The sequence below is a fragment of the Hydra vulgaris genome, chromosome 15 (assembly GCF_038396675.1).
Source record: "Hydra vulgaris chromosome 15, alternate assembly HydraT2T_AEP".
In the NCBI taxonomy this organism is placed as follows: domain Eukaryota; kingdom Metazoa; phylum Cnidaria; class Hydrozoa; order Anthoathecata; family Hydridae; genus Hydra; species Hydra vulgaris.
Window position 1 is genome coordinate 32,621,608 of NC_088934.1, and position 17,905 is coordinate 32,639,512.

At 30.2% G+C, this 17,905-nt stretch overlaps 1 protein-coding gene across 1 annotated transcript; it reads left to right on the forward strand.

Annotated features, from left to right (window-relative positions):
- Positions 1-1,218: 1,218 nt before the first annotated feature.
- LOC136091894 (protein GVQW3-like) lies at positions 1,219-1,662 on the forward strand. The gene has a single exon (XM_065819608.1). It carries the CDS (start codon positions 1,219-1,221, stop codon positions 1,660-1,662), a length of 444 nt encoding a protein of 147 aa, XP_065675680.1.
- Positions 1,663-17,905: the final 16,243 nt, after the last annotated feature.

Sequence of the window (17,905 nt, forward strand, 5' to 3'; positions counted from 1 at the left end):
AATGGTAACACGCCTAGTAATAATAAAAAATTGTAAAAGGTAATACTGTAATTTGAGTACTACTGTAAACTAAGAAGTATGTTAATAAGTACATGATTTTTTAAATATATTTTGTATGACTATTTTCAATTTATTATTTGTTTTAAAAATGTATATTTCTGTAATTTAATTGGTCAATTACTGAATAAAATGCAAATTCGAACAAAATAATTTAAAAAAAAACAATATTTAATACAAGAATTGGTAGTGAAAAAACGTCCCTTGTGCACAAATATTGTTTTTATAATCAACAAAAATCGATTTTGGGTTGTGCTGTTGTAGTTTTATTTCCTTCATATATTTAAGATTGTGATTTTACTATCAACTGTGCAAAAATGAAGTTTTCATGCATTTTATATTCAAGGTTTGTGCATTTAGTGGAATAGTTACTTTAATTTTATCTTTTGAACAAAGCAGACACAGCTTGTTTTAATGAAAATGATGACTTTTACCCATGATGGCATACTGACGAGTTGGGGGTGTTGAAATATTGACGAGTTGGGAAAGCCTTTTTTTTTTTATAAGAAAAACTTATTTTCAAGTAAAGTTAAAAGGAAGCGATGCTCCAACATTTTTTTTTGGTCAAAAAAATACGTAAAACGCAATATATCCTATGCGCATGCGCAAAATTTTACAATGCTGGTGTGTAGCATGGAATGGTAAATTAGGATGGTTTTGAGTAATTTCTGACTTTTCTGAGGGAAGAATCTGAGGTTAAATGAAATTATTAGGTTACCCTCGATCCTAACTAGCCCCATCCTCCCCTATGCCATCATAGGAGCAGTGGTTGCCTATGATGGCATACTTGTGCTTTTTTTTACAATAAGAATAACTTATAAAAAAAATAAAACTGATGAAAACTCCCAAGGTAATTATTGTTCTAGATGTAACAAGGAATGTATCCATATCAAAACTTTTATTATTGGTCTTCAGGATACTGAATAATGAAGCTTCAAAGTTAAGTATGCCATCATAGGCGCCTTTCCTACTGTGGTCAAAAAGTAAGGTGAATTTTTAATTTAAACTTCCCGCCTTATTCGAATCGTCCAATCTTTTTTATTTTTAAGTTGGTAGGAATGTCATTAACATTTGTGCCAAATTACATGTCAAACTCATAATTATTTTTTTTTGTTTACGCTTGTTTCTGAAGTACCAAAAGTGCATTCGGCGATTTTCACGATGTCTAATTTTGTTGAGCAAAGAAGTGCTATTAAATTTTGTTCGTGGAATGATATTTCTGCTGCTGAAACGTATCGAATGTTGCAAAAGGCCTTCGGTGAAGAGACTATGTCTCAAAAAAATGTTTACAAGTGGTACAAAGACTTCACAGAAGGCCGAGAACGTGTTGATGACTTGGAACGCTCCGGACGACCATCGACTTCGATTGATGATCGCCACATCAACAAAATCAAAGAATTGTTGCTTACAAATCGTCGGTTAACCATTCGAGACCTTGTTGACATGGTTGGAATATCATTTGGGTCGGTGCAAGCGATTTTAAAGGATCATTTGGGCCTCAGAAGACTCAAATCACGTTTGGTGCCGAAATTTCTCAATTTCTTTGAAAAAGAGCGTCGCGTTAAAACGTGTGAAGCAATGCTTTCTGACTATCAAGACGTCTAAAAACAAATTATTACTGGCGATGAGACTTGGGTCTACGCATACGACCCTGAAACAACCGACCAATCGAGTGAATACCGTGAAAAAGGCGAGCCGAGACCGAAGCAACCACGTCAAAGTCGCTCAAAAATCAAGGTCATGTTGACTGTTTTCTTTGATTATTGTGGTGTCGTGCACTACGAATTCCTTCCAACTGGCCAAACTGTCAACAAGGAATATTATTTAAGCGTTATGCGACGTTTGCGTGAAGATATTCGCAAAAAGAGACCGGAATTATGGGCCAATAACTCTTGGATTTTGCACCACGATAATGCGCCTTCGCACACAGCACTGGTTCTTCGTGAGTTTTTCGCCAAAAACTCTACCCATGTTGCTCCACAACCACCGTATTCGCCCGACTTAGCACCGTGTGACTTCTGGCTGATCCCATAGCTCAAGAAACCACTCCGGGGAAATCGTTTTGAGTCCATTGAAGAGATCCAACGTGAATCGGCACGCGCATTGAAGGCTATCCCTACCGAGGACTTTTTGGCATGCTTCGAAGACTGGAAAAAACGTTGGCAAAAGTGCATTGGGCCCGGGGGGGATTAAATAAAGATTTTTCATTTTATAAAAAAATTCACCTTACTTTTTGATCACAGTAGTATATATATATATATATATATATATATATATATATATATATATATATATATATATATATATATATATATATATATATATATATATATATATATATATATATATATATATATATATTTAGAAATGTCAACTAAAAGAAAAAATCAGGATCAAAAATCAAGCATGCCAAAGAGCAAAAGGTTAAGAAGAAAGCTGGCAAATCGCTTATTAAAGTTACGAATTTTTTTGGAAAATTGATATCTACTCCAAACACTTTTGACATTTCTCAAACAGGTGGCAGTGATGGTAATGCTGCACAAACATCTCGAATTGATGATGTTACAGCTCAACAAATTGATGGTAATGCAGCACAACAATCTGGAAGCAATTGTTATACAACTAAACAATCTGACATTAACGGTAATGCAGCACAACAATCTGGCAGCGATGGTAATATAGCACAACAATCTGGCAATGGTGATAATGAAGTGCAACAACCTGATACTTTAGCTCTTCTTTGTTATGACATTGGATTATTAGACATTGAAACACTGCCATTGTTATCCAATGCTGAAAATTTAATTTGTATGATAACCATTACCGACCTGTAACAACACCTCTTTCTTTATCAGTCGATGGAAAAAAGCGACGTTTCCCCATTAAACTACTTGATAAATATCTATACTTAAGGTACAGTAAGGAAAATAATGGTTTAATCTGTGGTGTTTGTGTTTGTTTTTTTGCCAACTGGTAGTAAGGAAAGTATAGGACGAATTGTTTTGACTCTAGCTGTTGACTGGAAAAATTTAGCAAAACATCTTAAAAAATATGTTTCAAACAAATATCGTTCATATGCTTGGGAGTATTTGGATGATGCAAAGAGAATGTGCAACAACCCCATTATACAAATACACATAAAAGTTGATACAACATTGCAAGAAAAAATTCGCTTTAACATACACATTCTTGAAGATTGCATTATTGAAGCAGTTCTTTTTTTTAGGAAAGCAAGGTCTGGCATTCCGTGGATCTAACGAAAAGATACTAATCTGATACTAATACAAGTGCCAACCAAGGAAACTTTACTGCACTGCTTCAGCAGTGCAATAAAGTTTCCTTGATTCATCTTTTGATAGATGAAGTATCTTTACACAACAAAGAAAAGGTGGTGATTTCAGTTCGGTTTGTTGACTTATATTATTTGAGAAGAAGTTCTTGATGTTCCAGCGGATAGAATTACAGTTTGTGCTTTATATCATTTGACAAAAAAATGGCTTTTAGACCATGAATTAGAAATTGAAAATGTTCATGGCCAAGGGTATGATGGAGCAAGCAACATGCGGCATGGTTTGGCAAAGGCTATTTTGACAGACAATAGCTTAGCATTCTACGGACATTGTCAAGGTCACTGTTTAAATCTTGTTATATCCCACAGCTGCGCTATTCCGCATATAACGTGTTAGACAAATTAAAGGCTATAACATTATGGATCATAAATTCACCACAGTGAGAACAACTGCTTATTGAAATAATAAAAAAAGAAGCCGGAGCTGATTGTGAGCTGCGCACAGAAAAAGTCTCCTGAATATTTGTATTACAAGATAGATAAAGAATATTGATGACTATCATTATTTTTATGATGCGCTATGCTACATTTTTATTCTGTGTGAGGTTATAGCCGATAAATTGCATCTGAATGTATACACCGGTGAAGATGAAGATTGGTCAAGCTGAACACCGGAAGATCAACAAAATGCATTGTCTTACAAAAAATGCCTACAAAACTTTGAATTTTTTTATACAATACTAGTAATTATACGATTGACATCATACCTGAGTGCTACAGCTATTTCTTAACAAGGTCGAACACAAGATGTGGTTGGCGCATACAAAGGAGTACAAGAAGTTGTATCAGATTTAAGACACAGACGTGATGCTCAGCTTGAACAACTATTGGATTCCATTTTCATACATGCATTAAGAACAGCAGAACATTTGGGCATCGACGTAGTAACATCAAGAGAGGTTCAACGGCAAAATTATTGTCAGAATACTCCAGGTTATACTCCACATGAAGTTTGCAAGCGTAACATTCTTATTCCTTATTTAGATTATATCGGACCTTTAATTAATATTTAGTGAACAATCTTGTCAAGCAATAAAGCTGTTGCATGTTGTGTATGAAAATTTATCTCAAGCTTCGATATGTGACATATTCGAAAGTCTTAAAGGTGTTGTCGAAATCTATAGCAACGATCTACCTCTGCCAGATTTGCGTGATGAAGAAATTATTCGCTGGAAGAACCTTTGTGACAAGATGGAAGATCCGAAACCAAAAAATTTACAAACTTCATTATTGAAATGCAATAAGCAAGCTCTTCCAAAAATACATACACTTTTATGCATTGGATGTACACTTCCAGTAACCTCTTGTGAATGCGAGCAATGTGCATCTGCGCTTCGTAAATTGTCAAATAATGTTAGAGCATCCATGAAGGATGAGCGTTAAGGAGCACTTACATTAATCCATGTGCATCATGATAAGGTCGAAGCATTAGAAAAAACAGAAATCACGAAACTATTTGTCAAAGTACATCCAAGAAGAATGGAGCTACCATCCTTAGCCATAAGACACTGATTATTGTACATGCAATAAGACATTTTACTACAATATTTTATTTTATTTTACTTAATTTGATTTTCCAATTAATATGTTGTCGCAATGAATGCAATTTTATATCTTTTTAGCGCCTTTAAAAAAAGTGCTCCCTCCTTCAAAATATTCTGGCTACGGGCCTGTACATACATACATACATACATACATACATACATACATACATACATACATACATACATACATACATACATACATACATACATACATACATACATACATACATACATACATACATACATACATACATACATACATACATACATACATACATACATACATACATACATACATACATACATACATACATACATACATACATACATACATACATACATACATACATACATACATACATACATACATACATACATACATACATACATACATACATACATACATACATACATACATACATACATACATACATACATACATACATACATACATACATACATACATACATACATACATACATACATACATACATACATACATACATACATACATACATACATACATACATACATACATACATACATACATACATACATACATACATACATACATACATACATACATACATACATACATACATACATACATACATACATACATACATACATACATACATACATACATACATACATACATACATACATACATACATACATACATACATACATACATACATACATACATACATACATACATACATACATACATACATACATACATACATACATACATACATACATACATACATTCATACTTGGAATGTTAAATTTCTTAGAAAAGAACAACTTTTAATTTAAATTTATTTTTAATCTTATTTAAGTTATTTTGTTTTGCAACCAAGATAAGCTTATTGTATTTTCAGCCATAAAAAGAGTTAAAGGGGTGATTTATAGGAAATATCTATAAATAAACAGTCATCAAACTAAAAAAGTTCGTTTCTACGAGCCGTAGCCATTTTGAAGAAATTATATATTTTTAAATGTTTACTGCGCTTGGTATAATAACTTGTCCCTTCCAAACGACCATGGGGATTTTAGAAAAAAGTCACAAAATATACAAAGCCACTGATGGCAGTAACCCGCCAGAGAGAAAAACAAATCTACGAGTCACTGCCAGTGGCTCAGCGGAGAGAATAAGTTAAAATTAGCATATATATATAAATTGATATAAATGTATTACACATATGCGAAAACTCCGAAATATACTTTATGCTTTTTTCTCAGTAAATCTTGATGATAGAGCAAAACCAATGGTACCACTGAACTCAGCATACCAAAATTATATTAGAAACATAGTTACATTGTGTGAGAAATTATTTCGAACTTACCGGAAAAAAAAAGTTTAAAAATGTTTTCTTTTAGGTGGTACACCCCAATTCATAAAATATTCTTTAAGATAATCAAAATTATTAAAATAAATAAAAAAAACTTTTTAAATCTAGCTTTCTATTCAATCGACTAAAAAGTAGAAAATAACTTTTTTCTGTTTCTGGTACTCGTGGAAATCATGTACTTAGTAATAATCACTTTTGTAAAGCCAATACTGGACGACATTGAAGGCAATTCATATACGTATGTAAACAAACAAACTCATCGAAGTAAAGGAATAGAAAGTTTGGCGCCTTTAGCTTTATGTACATTTAAAACGAATTTGATTTTGAAAGCATCTGACTTAAAAGGCGCAAAACTTTCTATTTCTTTACTTCGATGAGTTTGTTTGTTTATATACGTATATAAATTGCCTTCAATGTCTTCCAGTATTGGCTTTACAAAAGTGATTATTACTAAGTACATGATCTCCACGAGTACCAGAAACAGAAAAAAGTTATTTTCTACTTTTTAGTCGATTTAATAGAAAGCTATTTTAAAAAAAAAAATTTTATTTATTTTATTTTCTATTTTTTAGTCTTGATAAAATTGAATTATTACACTTATTGATTATGATTAATATTCAATAAAAATTTATTTTGAATTTCTGAAGACCGTTACGCTAACTTGCCATTACAAATTTATCGCTCTCTTAAAAAACAAATTAATTCATTTTACTAAATCTAAAAGACTTATTGAATCAAATGTAACAAATATAGCTATTGTTAGTCGGCAAAAGATTATTTGTAAAATTTCAGGGCTGTACGATCAAAAGAATTGCTTCAAAAAGCGCTGTGAAGTTTTGGCCTCCACAAAAAAAAAATCAAAAAATCAAAAAATGCGGACTCGTCAGTGAGTGAATAGAAAGCTATAAAAATACTATCGCATAAGTTATTTCTCTAAAAATCTTGATTTCCTAACTTCTGCCTCAATATTCCATAAAAATTACGCATAAGTGGGTATAATTTAAAACAAGATACCTCAATTTCCATAAATCATTTAGTTCTAAAATTTTCACATTGTCTTCCTGAAAGATGCGAGAAGGTTATGAACCAGAATTATGTATTGAAGATGAATAGGACATTTTAAAAGTAATTTTTAATAGATTTATAAAAAAATTTTAACAAAAAAAGCAAGAAAAAAAGGCATTAAATATACTTTGACACCATATTTAATTGTAATTCTGGTTCATTACCTAAGTCAATCAATAACAAAAGCACCCTGAAAATTTCAAGTTAACATATGGTCGCAATCTGAAAATATTATATATATATATATATATATATATATATATATATATATATATATATATATATATATATATATATATATATATATATATATATATAAGAATTACATACTTGCTAAAAATGACGTTTTGAGAAAAATACAATAAACAAAAAAAAGTTCGTTATATTACAAAAAAAAAACATGAGCCCATTAAATACATTCACTAAACATAAAGCACATAATAAAGAAGAAGCTGAAGTAAAGAAATAAAGAAGAAGCTGAAGTAAAGAAATAAAGAAGAAGCTGAAGTAAAGAAATAAAGAAGAAGTAGATAAGATAAATAATAAAATAATAAAGATAAGATATTGTTGTTTAGAAGCTTGAACAAGTTGAAATTTTCTTGTTTAAAAATGCGTTGCTATGACGTTTCTATGGTCCTCAAAATCCTATAATGGCCAAAGTACACACATTTTTACATACTTGTTTATCTTACTTAAAAAAAAAATCATGAAAATGTTTAATGAACTAAAAATAACAATATTTGAAAAAGTAATTTTTTCTAAAAAAATTAATGAGGGTGCACCATCAAAACAACCTTTACTTCCGTAAAACTCTACTCTTGGGTGCTAAATACAAGGAGGGCTGAGTCGGGTGGAGTTTTAGAGAAGAAACCATTTTTACTTTATCAAAAATATCATGTAAGACAAAAAAATAAAACATACTATTTTTAACACATTATATCGAAAGTATCCTTTATAAGTTTCTTATTTAAGTCAATTTGAAGCGTAAAAGAGTTGCTGTAATTACTATATAAAAAAATTTCTGAGTTCATTTTTTTGGTCTCCTAATGAAGAATACTTGAATTACTACATAAATGGAATCAGCAGTTTCGCTATTAACCTATAATATTATTATTTACAGAAGAAACGGAGTGTTATTTCAATCAGACAGATTAACATTGACTGTGGTTCGTCAATGTGGAATACTTCACATAAGCTTTCTTCCTGACAATCCACATTGGGGCACTGCCTTTTTATAACTTACATGCCAGTTAAATAATAAAACGCAATTTTTAACCGATAAACTAAGCATACAGCATAATGGTACCATTCTGCTTACCTACCTCAAATAGTAAACTTCACAAATGCACTAAGAAAATCTAAATAAAGTTATTTTGCATAGATGTAAAATTTTGCATAGATATAAAACGACTGTAAACACCAAACAACACATTATGCAGTATTTTAAGGTTATGTTTGAACATGAGTTTAAGGCTACGTGATCGAATAACTTAAAACGCCACAACGCATGATATTCAGCTGTTAGAATGTAGATGTTTCTAACAATTTTAATTTATATTTCAGTTTTTTTTTTAGCCTGCCACCCATGATTGGCAAGAACCAATTTTGGAAGATCAAAATAGCAAGTTTAGGCATTACAGGCGGTCGTTGACAGTTGACCGGCCATTATTTTTCACGCTGTAGATATTTCTAAGAATTACTGAAAAACACCAGTATTCCACATTACGTTTCTATTAAACAACCAGCACCTTTACTCTCCCTCTCTTTATATATATTCTGAATTTTTTTGCTTTAATTTTCAGATGCTGATAACAAGAAAAATTATTAAACGGATGTGGGAAGGTGGTCCTTATAAGTCTAGAGTGGGTGGCAAAAATTTTCAAAAATTAATAAACATCCCCCTTTTTTAAACTGTGACGTTTTTCAGACAGTTTTCGTTACTCTTAACTTTTGTTGTGCAATGCTTTTTTTCAAAAGCTTTTTAAGTTTAAGTCGCAAAGGAATATGAAACAAATGATTTGGAACGTTACTTTTAAGTTTTAAAATTAAAATAGTGATGTGCATTACATATTTTTAATTGTTAAAGAAATCCCATGGTAATACCCATTAAATAGATCAGGAGCGGATCCAGGCAAGTTTAGCAATTGCTACAGTCAGCTCAGTTTTTTTTCTCTTTTATTTTTTACATTCATGCAATAGAGAAAAATAATTTAAATAAGATATGGAGGTTACAATTTATCAAAATGCAGCGCGTCAAAAATTTATTCAAAATTGTATCTGAGCCAAGTTGACCACGTTACGGAAATATTTCATTCGAAAAAATGAAGTGCTTCACTGAAAAACCAATGTTTTTAACGGGTTTTGCCTCACATGCCCATAAATTTTTGAAAGAATGTTAAACATTTCGCAGAGTATGAACTTAAGTTGAACTGGGAGTTAAATAAAATGGCAAATTGACAGTAGCAACTGTAGCAAAAGTCAATTTGCCATATTCTGAAACAACTCTATACATACCCCCGATAATTTAATATATTGAGGCTATTTAGATGCAATCTTTTTATTAACAAGGAGGTCTTACGTAGTGAATAAAAGTCATCAAGCGAGAACCTGTAACAAAAAAAAAATTGACAGAAATTCTGTTAAACATTCACTCTCCGTTTAAAAAACTTTTTTTAATGAAGTGTATAGTAAACATTACACGAAAAGGTTTTAAAATTATAACGACTTAATTTAATAGCACCGTCTGTTGGGTTCTTAATTTAGTCTATTATGAAAAATGGTGAAGTGTGTTAATTGCTGTTCTACGAGATATTTAAATCATTGAAGAAGTCAAACGGTTTAAAAACATTTTATAAAATGATGAGTTTCAAAACGTCTAACAACACTTTATTAAAATAAAGTGTTGTTATAATGTTGTTATAATAAAGTGTTGCTAGACGCTTTTAAAACTCGCATTAGGTAAACATAAGTTTTATAAAATGTTTTTAAATCGCTTGAATCGTTAAATTAGCGCCGTCTACCTCCCTATTTTTATTTTTGATTGTGATAGAGAATTTTATCCTGATTTAGAATCCTATAAAAACATAGACCTGAAAACCAAAGGAAAATTTTCTAATTTGATGTTTAAGTGTCAAAAAAATATAACAAAAACGCTAATATTCGCCATCTTTTTTTATAACACTTTCACTATTTAATTACGCCGCCTGGTTTTTGCAGTTTGAAAGTAATTAAAATACTCATGAAAGTTCCAAAAATATTTATGAAATTCCGATGCAAAAAGTTTTCAAAAAGCAAAATGTAATTATAAAAGAAATAAGAAATGTTTCTGTACTATTATTGAGTTTGATTGCCGTAATTTACCGGTAATTGGTTGCAGGTTAAAAACAATAATAACGAGTGCATCCGTTGGTGCAGAGAGTTTGGTTTACTTGCTATCAATATGATGTATCCTCGATGTAACATCCAGTGCAACGAACAAAATAGTCATAATGTTGATGGAAAGATTTGGAAATGCATGCAAAAACAATGCAAAAGAAAAGAAGTACTCGTGTTGGAAGTTTTTTGAAAGATCTCAACTGAAACTTTAGCAAGTAATAGGTATTACCAATATTTGGACTCGTAGCGCCGGAAAAAGTTGTGGCCTTTCAGTAGAAGACATTCAAAAGGATTTAGAAATTGATAGCAATAAAACTGTAGTTGATTGGAATCAATTTTGTAGCGACATTGCCGTTACTTATTTCCTTAACAACCGTGTGCAGTGTAGTGGAAATAGATGAATCACTTTTTTCAAGAAGGAAATTTATCCGAGCTAGAATTGTAGAAGATCAATGGATTTTTGGTGCGTTTGATATAGCGACTAAAGAAGAATTACTTATTCCTGTAGCGCACGGCGATGTAGCAACCTTATTACCCATCATTATACAATGGATTCGTCCTGGAACCCAAATATGGAGCGATATGTGGGCAACATACCAAGGTTTAGCAGCGCAAGGTTTTCAACATGGTACAGTAAACCATACTTTACATTTTGTTGATCCCGCAACAAATGCTACAACAAACAGGGTTAAGACAATGTGGTAAAGAAGCAAAGCCTAATTTAAAGCTATGTTTGGGCCCACAAATCAAGAATTGATTCCCAATTATTTGTCAGAATTTATGTGGGCGCAACGTTTAAAAGAACGCTCTTATTTTCTCTTTTGGAACCAAGTTGTAGACGAGTATGCCGTTTGATTATTATTTTTGTATATAGTAACATTTGCTTATCTAAAATCATTAATATGTTAAAAAAAATGTGTATATAATCTGAAAATAAAATAAAAAGTCATATTGAAATTCGAAGTTTTTTCAAGAAAAAAATACTAAAATAAAAAGAAAATACACAACAAATTTTTCCATAAAATGTCTTAGCGAAATAGAAACTGGGCTATAAAGTTTTTTTAATGATTTCATAATGTTTACCGCCTTAATTATTAACTTAGTCATGTTTCAAAAAAGATGGCGAATATTAGCGTTTTTGGTATATTTTTTAACACTTCAACATCAAATTAGAGAACTTTAATTTGGTTTTCAGGTCTATGTCTTTATACGAATCTTAATCAGGATAAAATTTTCTATCATAATCGAAAATTAAAATGGGGGGGGGGGGAGAAGAGATGTAAAATAGTACCCTCCACTTCAAGTCGTCGACACAATGGAGAAAATAAACTTTAATTACTCTGTCAAAAATATTTCTATTCCACCGAAAAAAGTACTCTTATTACAGTTACTGAAGAAGACTGAAGCATAAAAAGAATGAGGTAGAAAGCATTATTCTTTTTTAATAAACTTTCTGACAAAACTAATTCACCCAAACCCGAAAACTGGTATTAAATCTGCAAAATGTCCTCCACATATAAAAGAAGTGGCTATGTTTAAAAATGTTTTAATTAATCTAGCTAAAAATATTAGGTTTCGTAAAGTTAACAACAAGTATTAAGAAAAACTTTCTAGAAATATAAAATCTTTGCGCAAATCACATAAAACTTTAACTCAAGCCGGCAAAACCTCCTATATGTACAGAATTTCCAAGGAAGAGTATAACCACCGCCGTTACATCTATATACGTAGTAATGCTGTCTTGTGCATATATTATCAAGAAAGTGCTAGATGAACTAAGTCAGAGCTATAATATAGTAGAAAATAAAACTATGTGTTGCTGAACAACACATATGGTTGCTGAAATTGAGGAGCAGCTTTTAGGATTAGAGTTTGGTAGTGGTCCAACAAGTCCTGTTCAATTCAAGATAACTGAAAAATCGCTGCTATCATCAACTTTGAGGTTGTACTTTATTGTGTCAAATATGTTACTGTTTATGTTTTGTTAAACAAATTTAAATGAAAATAATGATTCATTGTTGTTAATGAAATATAAGTAAAATTGTTGTTAATTTAAGTATACATTTTTAATTTAACCAAATCTCTTTTAGTGCTTCTTCTACAGAAAACATTTTGATAGATAATAGGCATTCTAAAGCAGAAAATCTTTCTTCTACGTCACTGTTGCAACAACATCGAGTTCCTTCTACTCAATTAGATCCAACTCAAATTGTTACCTCAAAAGCGGATATTCCTAAAGCTCCACCTGGTTTTAAACCCTTAACTCAACAAAACTATGAAAACAATTCACACAACTTCGCTCAGATGGTTAGTTTTAAATCTAGTATTACCTGCATTTTTTTAGCTATTTTTTAAAAATGTAACAATTTTAATATTTTTTTGTCGAAGTTATCATAAATAACAAAGTTCATAATTCTGCATGCTTTAAAGTGGGTTTTCAATTTGAGGATCAATAGGATCTAATTTTAACAGATTTTCAGATATAGATGATAGCTTTTTTGGATAGACTCTATGATAGACAAGCAAATGACTGCACTATGTTTTTTCTATTAAGGTTTCAGAGTCAAACTCTTTTGCAACAAGCGATTCAACGCTTTTAACAGTTTTTACGCGCAATGGAACATTATCTTCAAATGTGGTAGATCAATATTAACTTGGACCAAACTTAAAAGGTAATGATGTGTATCAACGAGATTCTAGTTTGGCATTAAGTAAATAAATACAAGAGCAAAATATTTTGACTGAGCAGCAGTATATAAACTATTCCAGAGAGCATTTGCAATCTTTGGCAGATCAGACAGCATTTGCAAAGGTTAAATCTATAGCAAAGCAGAAACAACTTGAATTTCAAAGAGATCAAATGATTGAGGAGTTAACGCGGAAAAATCTAACAGCTGAATTTTCTGATAAACACTTTTCGGATCCAATAATGGCAATGAGTGATGCTTCCACTAAGAAAAATCTCCCTGGTTCTGTAAGTATTGATTTTTATTATAATTTATGAATTTGATTTAAATGTGCATATTAGAATTAAATTTGCCAGATTTCCATTTATTTATTAATTTCGTCAGTAAAAAAGAATACAATACCGTTTTGTATAAATAAAATTTACATGACCGGGGCTAAAAGAAGACAATATTTGCCTTATCACTTCTCCCCGACGTGCTTTCATCAGCAAGCGTGTACAATCATTAAAATGTAAACATAAAATTACTTTGTACCATATAAAAAAAAAAAACAAATTTTACAAGTATGTTAAGATCAGTAACTAATCTATAATCAAAAGAAAATCGTAAAAAAATAATAATAAAAACCAAAAAATAATTTAAGGAAAATTTAAATTAAAGGCCAGTTAATAAGATAGTTGTTAAAAAAGAAAAAAAAAATTAAAAAAAAAAAAAAAAGAAGTCGAAAAAAATAATATTAAAAATAATTTTATTCATTAACATCGTTAAGAAGTTTTTGTTTTAGTTTTTGTTTGAAGAGAGAAAGTGAAGAACAATTTTTCAGCTGATTATTTAATAAAGTGTTCCAAAATTTAGTAACCAAATAGTGCATTTTAGGTTGCTCATAATTGTAATTTGAAAATCTTGTAGGGTACTCGTGGTTAATTATATTGAAAAGAGTATTAAATATTATAGGAGTTACTTGATTATGAAATTTGTACGTAAATATAAGAATTTGATAAAGATTCAATTGAAAAACATTAAGTATGTGATGATTTTTAAATAGTTCTTTAGTATGTATAAAATTTAGTAATAATTTTTATTAATTTTTGTCAAAGTTATACTATTTAACTTTATTATAATTTATAAAACTCATTAAGTATTTTTTAACTTTATAGAAGAAAACTTTTACAATTTTAAATTCATAAATTATGTGATATTAGGCGTAGAAATTATACAGTGTAAATTAAGAAAAATACTTAAAATGAGAAAGAACACTATAAATTGAGGAATAATTCTGTGTAAATAGACAAACATATTATATCGAGATGTAATATTGAGAAATTGTGGAGTTAAATATACACACATACAGTATTGTAGTTAAGTAAGGCCAACGACGCCGGGGGTCAGGGACTTTTATTCTAAGGGACCTTAAAAATAAAATTATACAAACATATGCATATATATATATATATATATATATATATATATATATATATATATATATATATATATATATATATATATATATATATATATATATATATATATATATATATATATATATATATACATATAATATTTTATATAGCATATTTTTAGCATACTTTACGACTCAAGAAAAATATCAAAATCTAAAATGAATTGATCACTAAACTAGATCAGTTGCCGAAAGGATTAAAACATTACATCAACATATCCTATAGTTATTTATAAGGAATATAAGAAATGAAAAGTGATCTACTTTAAAATTGAAAAAAAAAGGACCTAAACTAATGCTAAACTAAATTGTCTGCTATTTTGTTTGCTAACCGGAAGCTTAGCTTTCCGATAGCAGACAAAGCCAAGAAGATAAATAGCATTAATCTGAGAAACCGCTATATATTTAGCTTAATTTTTATTAAAGTCTTAATAAAAATTAAAGTAAATCTAATTAAAGTCTTAATAAAAAACGCTCAAATCAATACCCTCTTCTTCCTCTAAAACATGCCTATGTCTTCAAGAAGGAGGGTGTCCCTACTTACCCCTCGCCTTAGTTACGCCTCTGCCACATCAATCTCGGTTTCTAGTTAGGCATTGATTAAATAAAATGATGAAATGATCTATTCATTATGCATTTAGCAATAACCTTAAAAAGCCACATTTCAATATATTATGACATTACTTCAATCACTTAATATTTATGAACTCGAAATTTCATATTGGCAAAACCCGTGGTTTTGTAATATATTGAGGGCTTGGAGCCAGAACGGTGTATTTACACTTTTCAACAATTTGAGAAAAAGCGATTTCAAATCTTCAATCAATCATACATCAAAAATCTAAATCGTCACGAAATTTCATGTTACATAATAATATTATGTCAAAAAAACATACAATTTTTTTAAGAATTAGATTTTAGATGTATGATTGAAGATTTCAAATCGCTTTTTCTTAAAATGTTGAAAAGTGTACATACTTCGTTTTGGCTCCAAGCCTTCGATATGCTACGAACATGGTTTTTAAGTATCTAATAGTCGGGTAGGTGTATTTGCAAAAAAAATAAGAAAATAAACTACTAATCGAGGGGTGGGGCATATATATAACATATAAAGACTTGGAGGCGCTACCTGTAGAAGGTCCAATTGGACCTCAACGCATTATTTCTCTAATTACGGACGTACATTACGTACATTATTTCTCGCTTATTTCAGTGTACCTAGCACGTCCGTTTTTTAAATTATTGAGTTGGAACATCATAACAAACCAAGTAAATATAATTGGTCAATTATATTTACTTGGTTTGTTATGATGTTCCAACTCAATAATTTAAAAAACGGACGTGCTAGGTACACTTCTAATAGTTATTCCCTGAAAGCGCATTCTCGTTTTCGATTTTTCTTAGAGGGATGGAATAATTAAGGCGGTGAGAATAATCTACTACAGCTGTCGTAATGCTTTTTCTAATCTATGCAACCATTGAAAATTGCCAGACTTTTTTACCAATACAATAAATAAATAAAAAATAACAATCAATGGACAATCAATAAATAAAAAGAAAAAAGATTCATATAAACAAAATTATAAAAAGTATTTAATTTTACCGCTCAAAAAAAAGTAAAAAGCCTTACAAATTTATAAACAAATAAATCTGCATCATTCATAAAATTATGTTCTCCATATATTTTACTTACTTTATAACTAAATTTATAACTAAATATTTACTTTATGGCATAATCTACTTTATGGCAGTATCTACTTTATGGCATAATCTACTTTATGGCAGTATCTACTTTATGGCATAATCTACTTTATGGCATAACCTACTTTATGGCAAAAAATAATGAAAGAAAGATGGACTAGTATTATTTTTGTAGTACATAGAGAGATCAACATAAGTTAAATAGAATTATGAAAAAAAGTGCAAATAACAAAAAATGAACTTGTGCTGTTTCTCTTCTGACCAATTCAATTAGAGTTTATTGAAAATTGCCGCGTAAGAGAGCTCAAAATCTCCTTCGGGGCTGTTCATTAACTACGTCAACAATATTGGGGGAGGGGGTCTGAAATCATTTGACAATTGTTGACAAGGGAAGGGGAGGTCAAGATAAGTTAACATCATCAGTGTTACTTTTGAACAAATTTAATTACTTTAAAAAAATGAAAATTTGGCAGCGTTTACAGTCTAGTGTTGCACACTCGCTCAACCAGTGTTTTAATAAAACTATTTACATTCCTACTTTTTAAAAACCGTGTTGTGTTTTAAAGAAATCCGACACATACAGAACTAAATAAACGTACAGGAGATGTTTACTCAATTTTTTTCAAATTTTTTGTTAGTTAGTCTGGTGCCCAAACAAAAAAGATTTATGCGAGTACATAGGCTGCATTATATTATTTAAATGTGTATTTAAATGTGTATACCAGGGATCGGGAACCTGCGGCTTACAAGCCTTATGTGGTTCTTTCTATCTCAAGATGCGGCTAATTAGCTCTGCGCACAAATATGAATTTAATATTGATATAAAGATGTTGGCACTTTAAAAACTGAAAAAATTTGTAAACAGTAATTTTTTGCTCTTCCGTTTCAAAAAATTTTTTGTTATACTAGACTCTATTAGAAGTAATTGGCTTTCACTGTAAAATTGGGTGGGGTCTAAAGTTAAAGCGTTGAGGATTGGCCCAATAACGGGGTGTGACTCTGCACTGAGCATAAATTATGATAAATGTTTAACTCTATCATCACAATTGATTCATTCAAGAAATAAAGCAAAACGAAAAAAATTAGGAAAAATTTAAATAAAAAAAGCAAAAAACAAACAAAAAATTATCTTTCTTAAAAGTTATTTAATAATTATCTAAAAAAAAATAACTTTAGTAAACGGAAAATAAATTCAGGACAAGAAAAAATTAAAAAAAATTAAAAAACAAAAAAACTAATAAATCAATACAAAAGATTTAATTTTTAAAAAGGGGAAAGGGGTGGGTTATTAAATGTTAACATTATTTTAATGC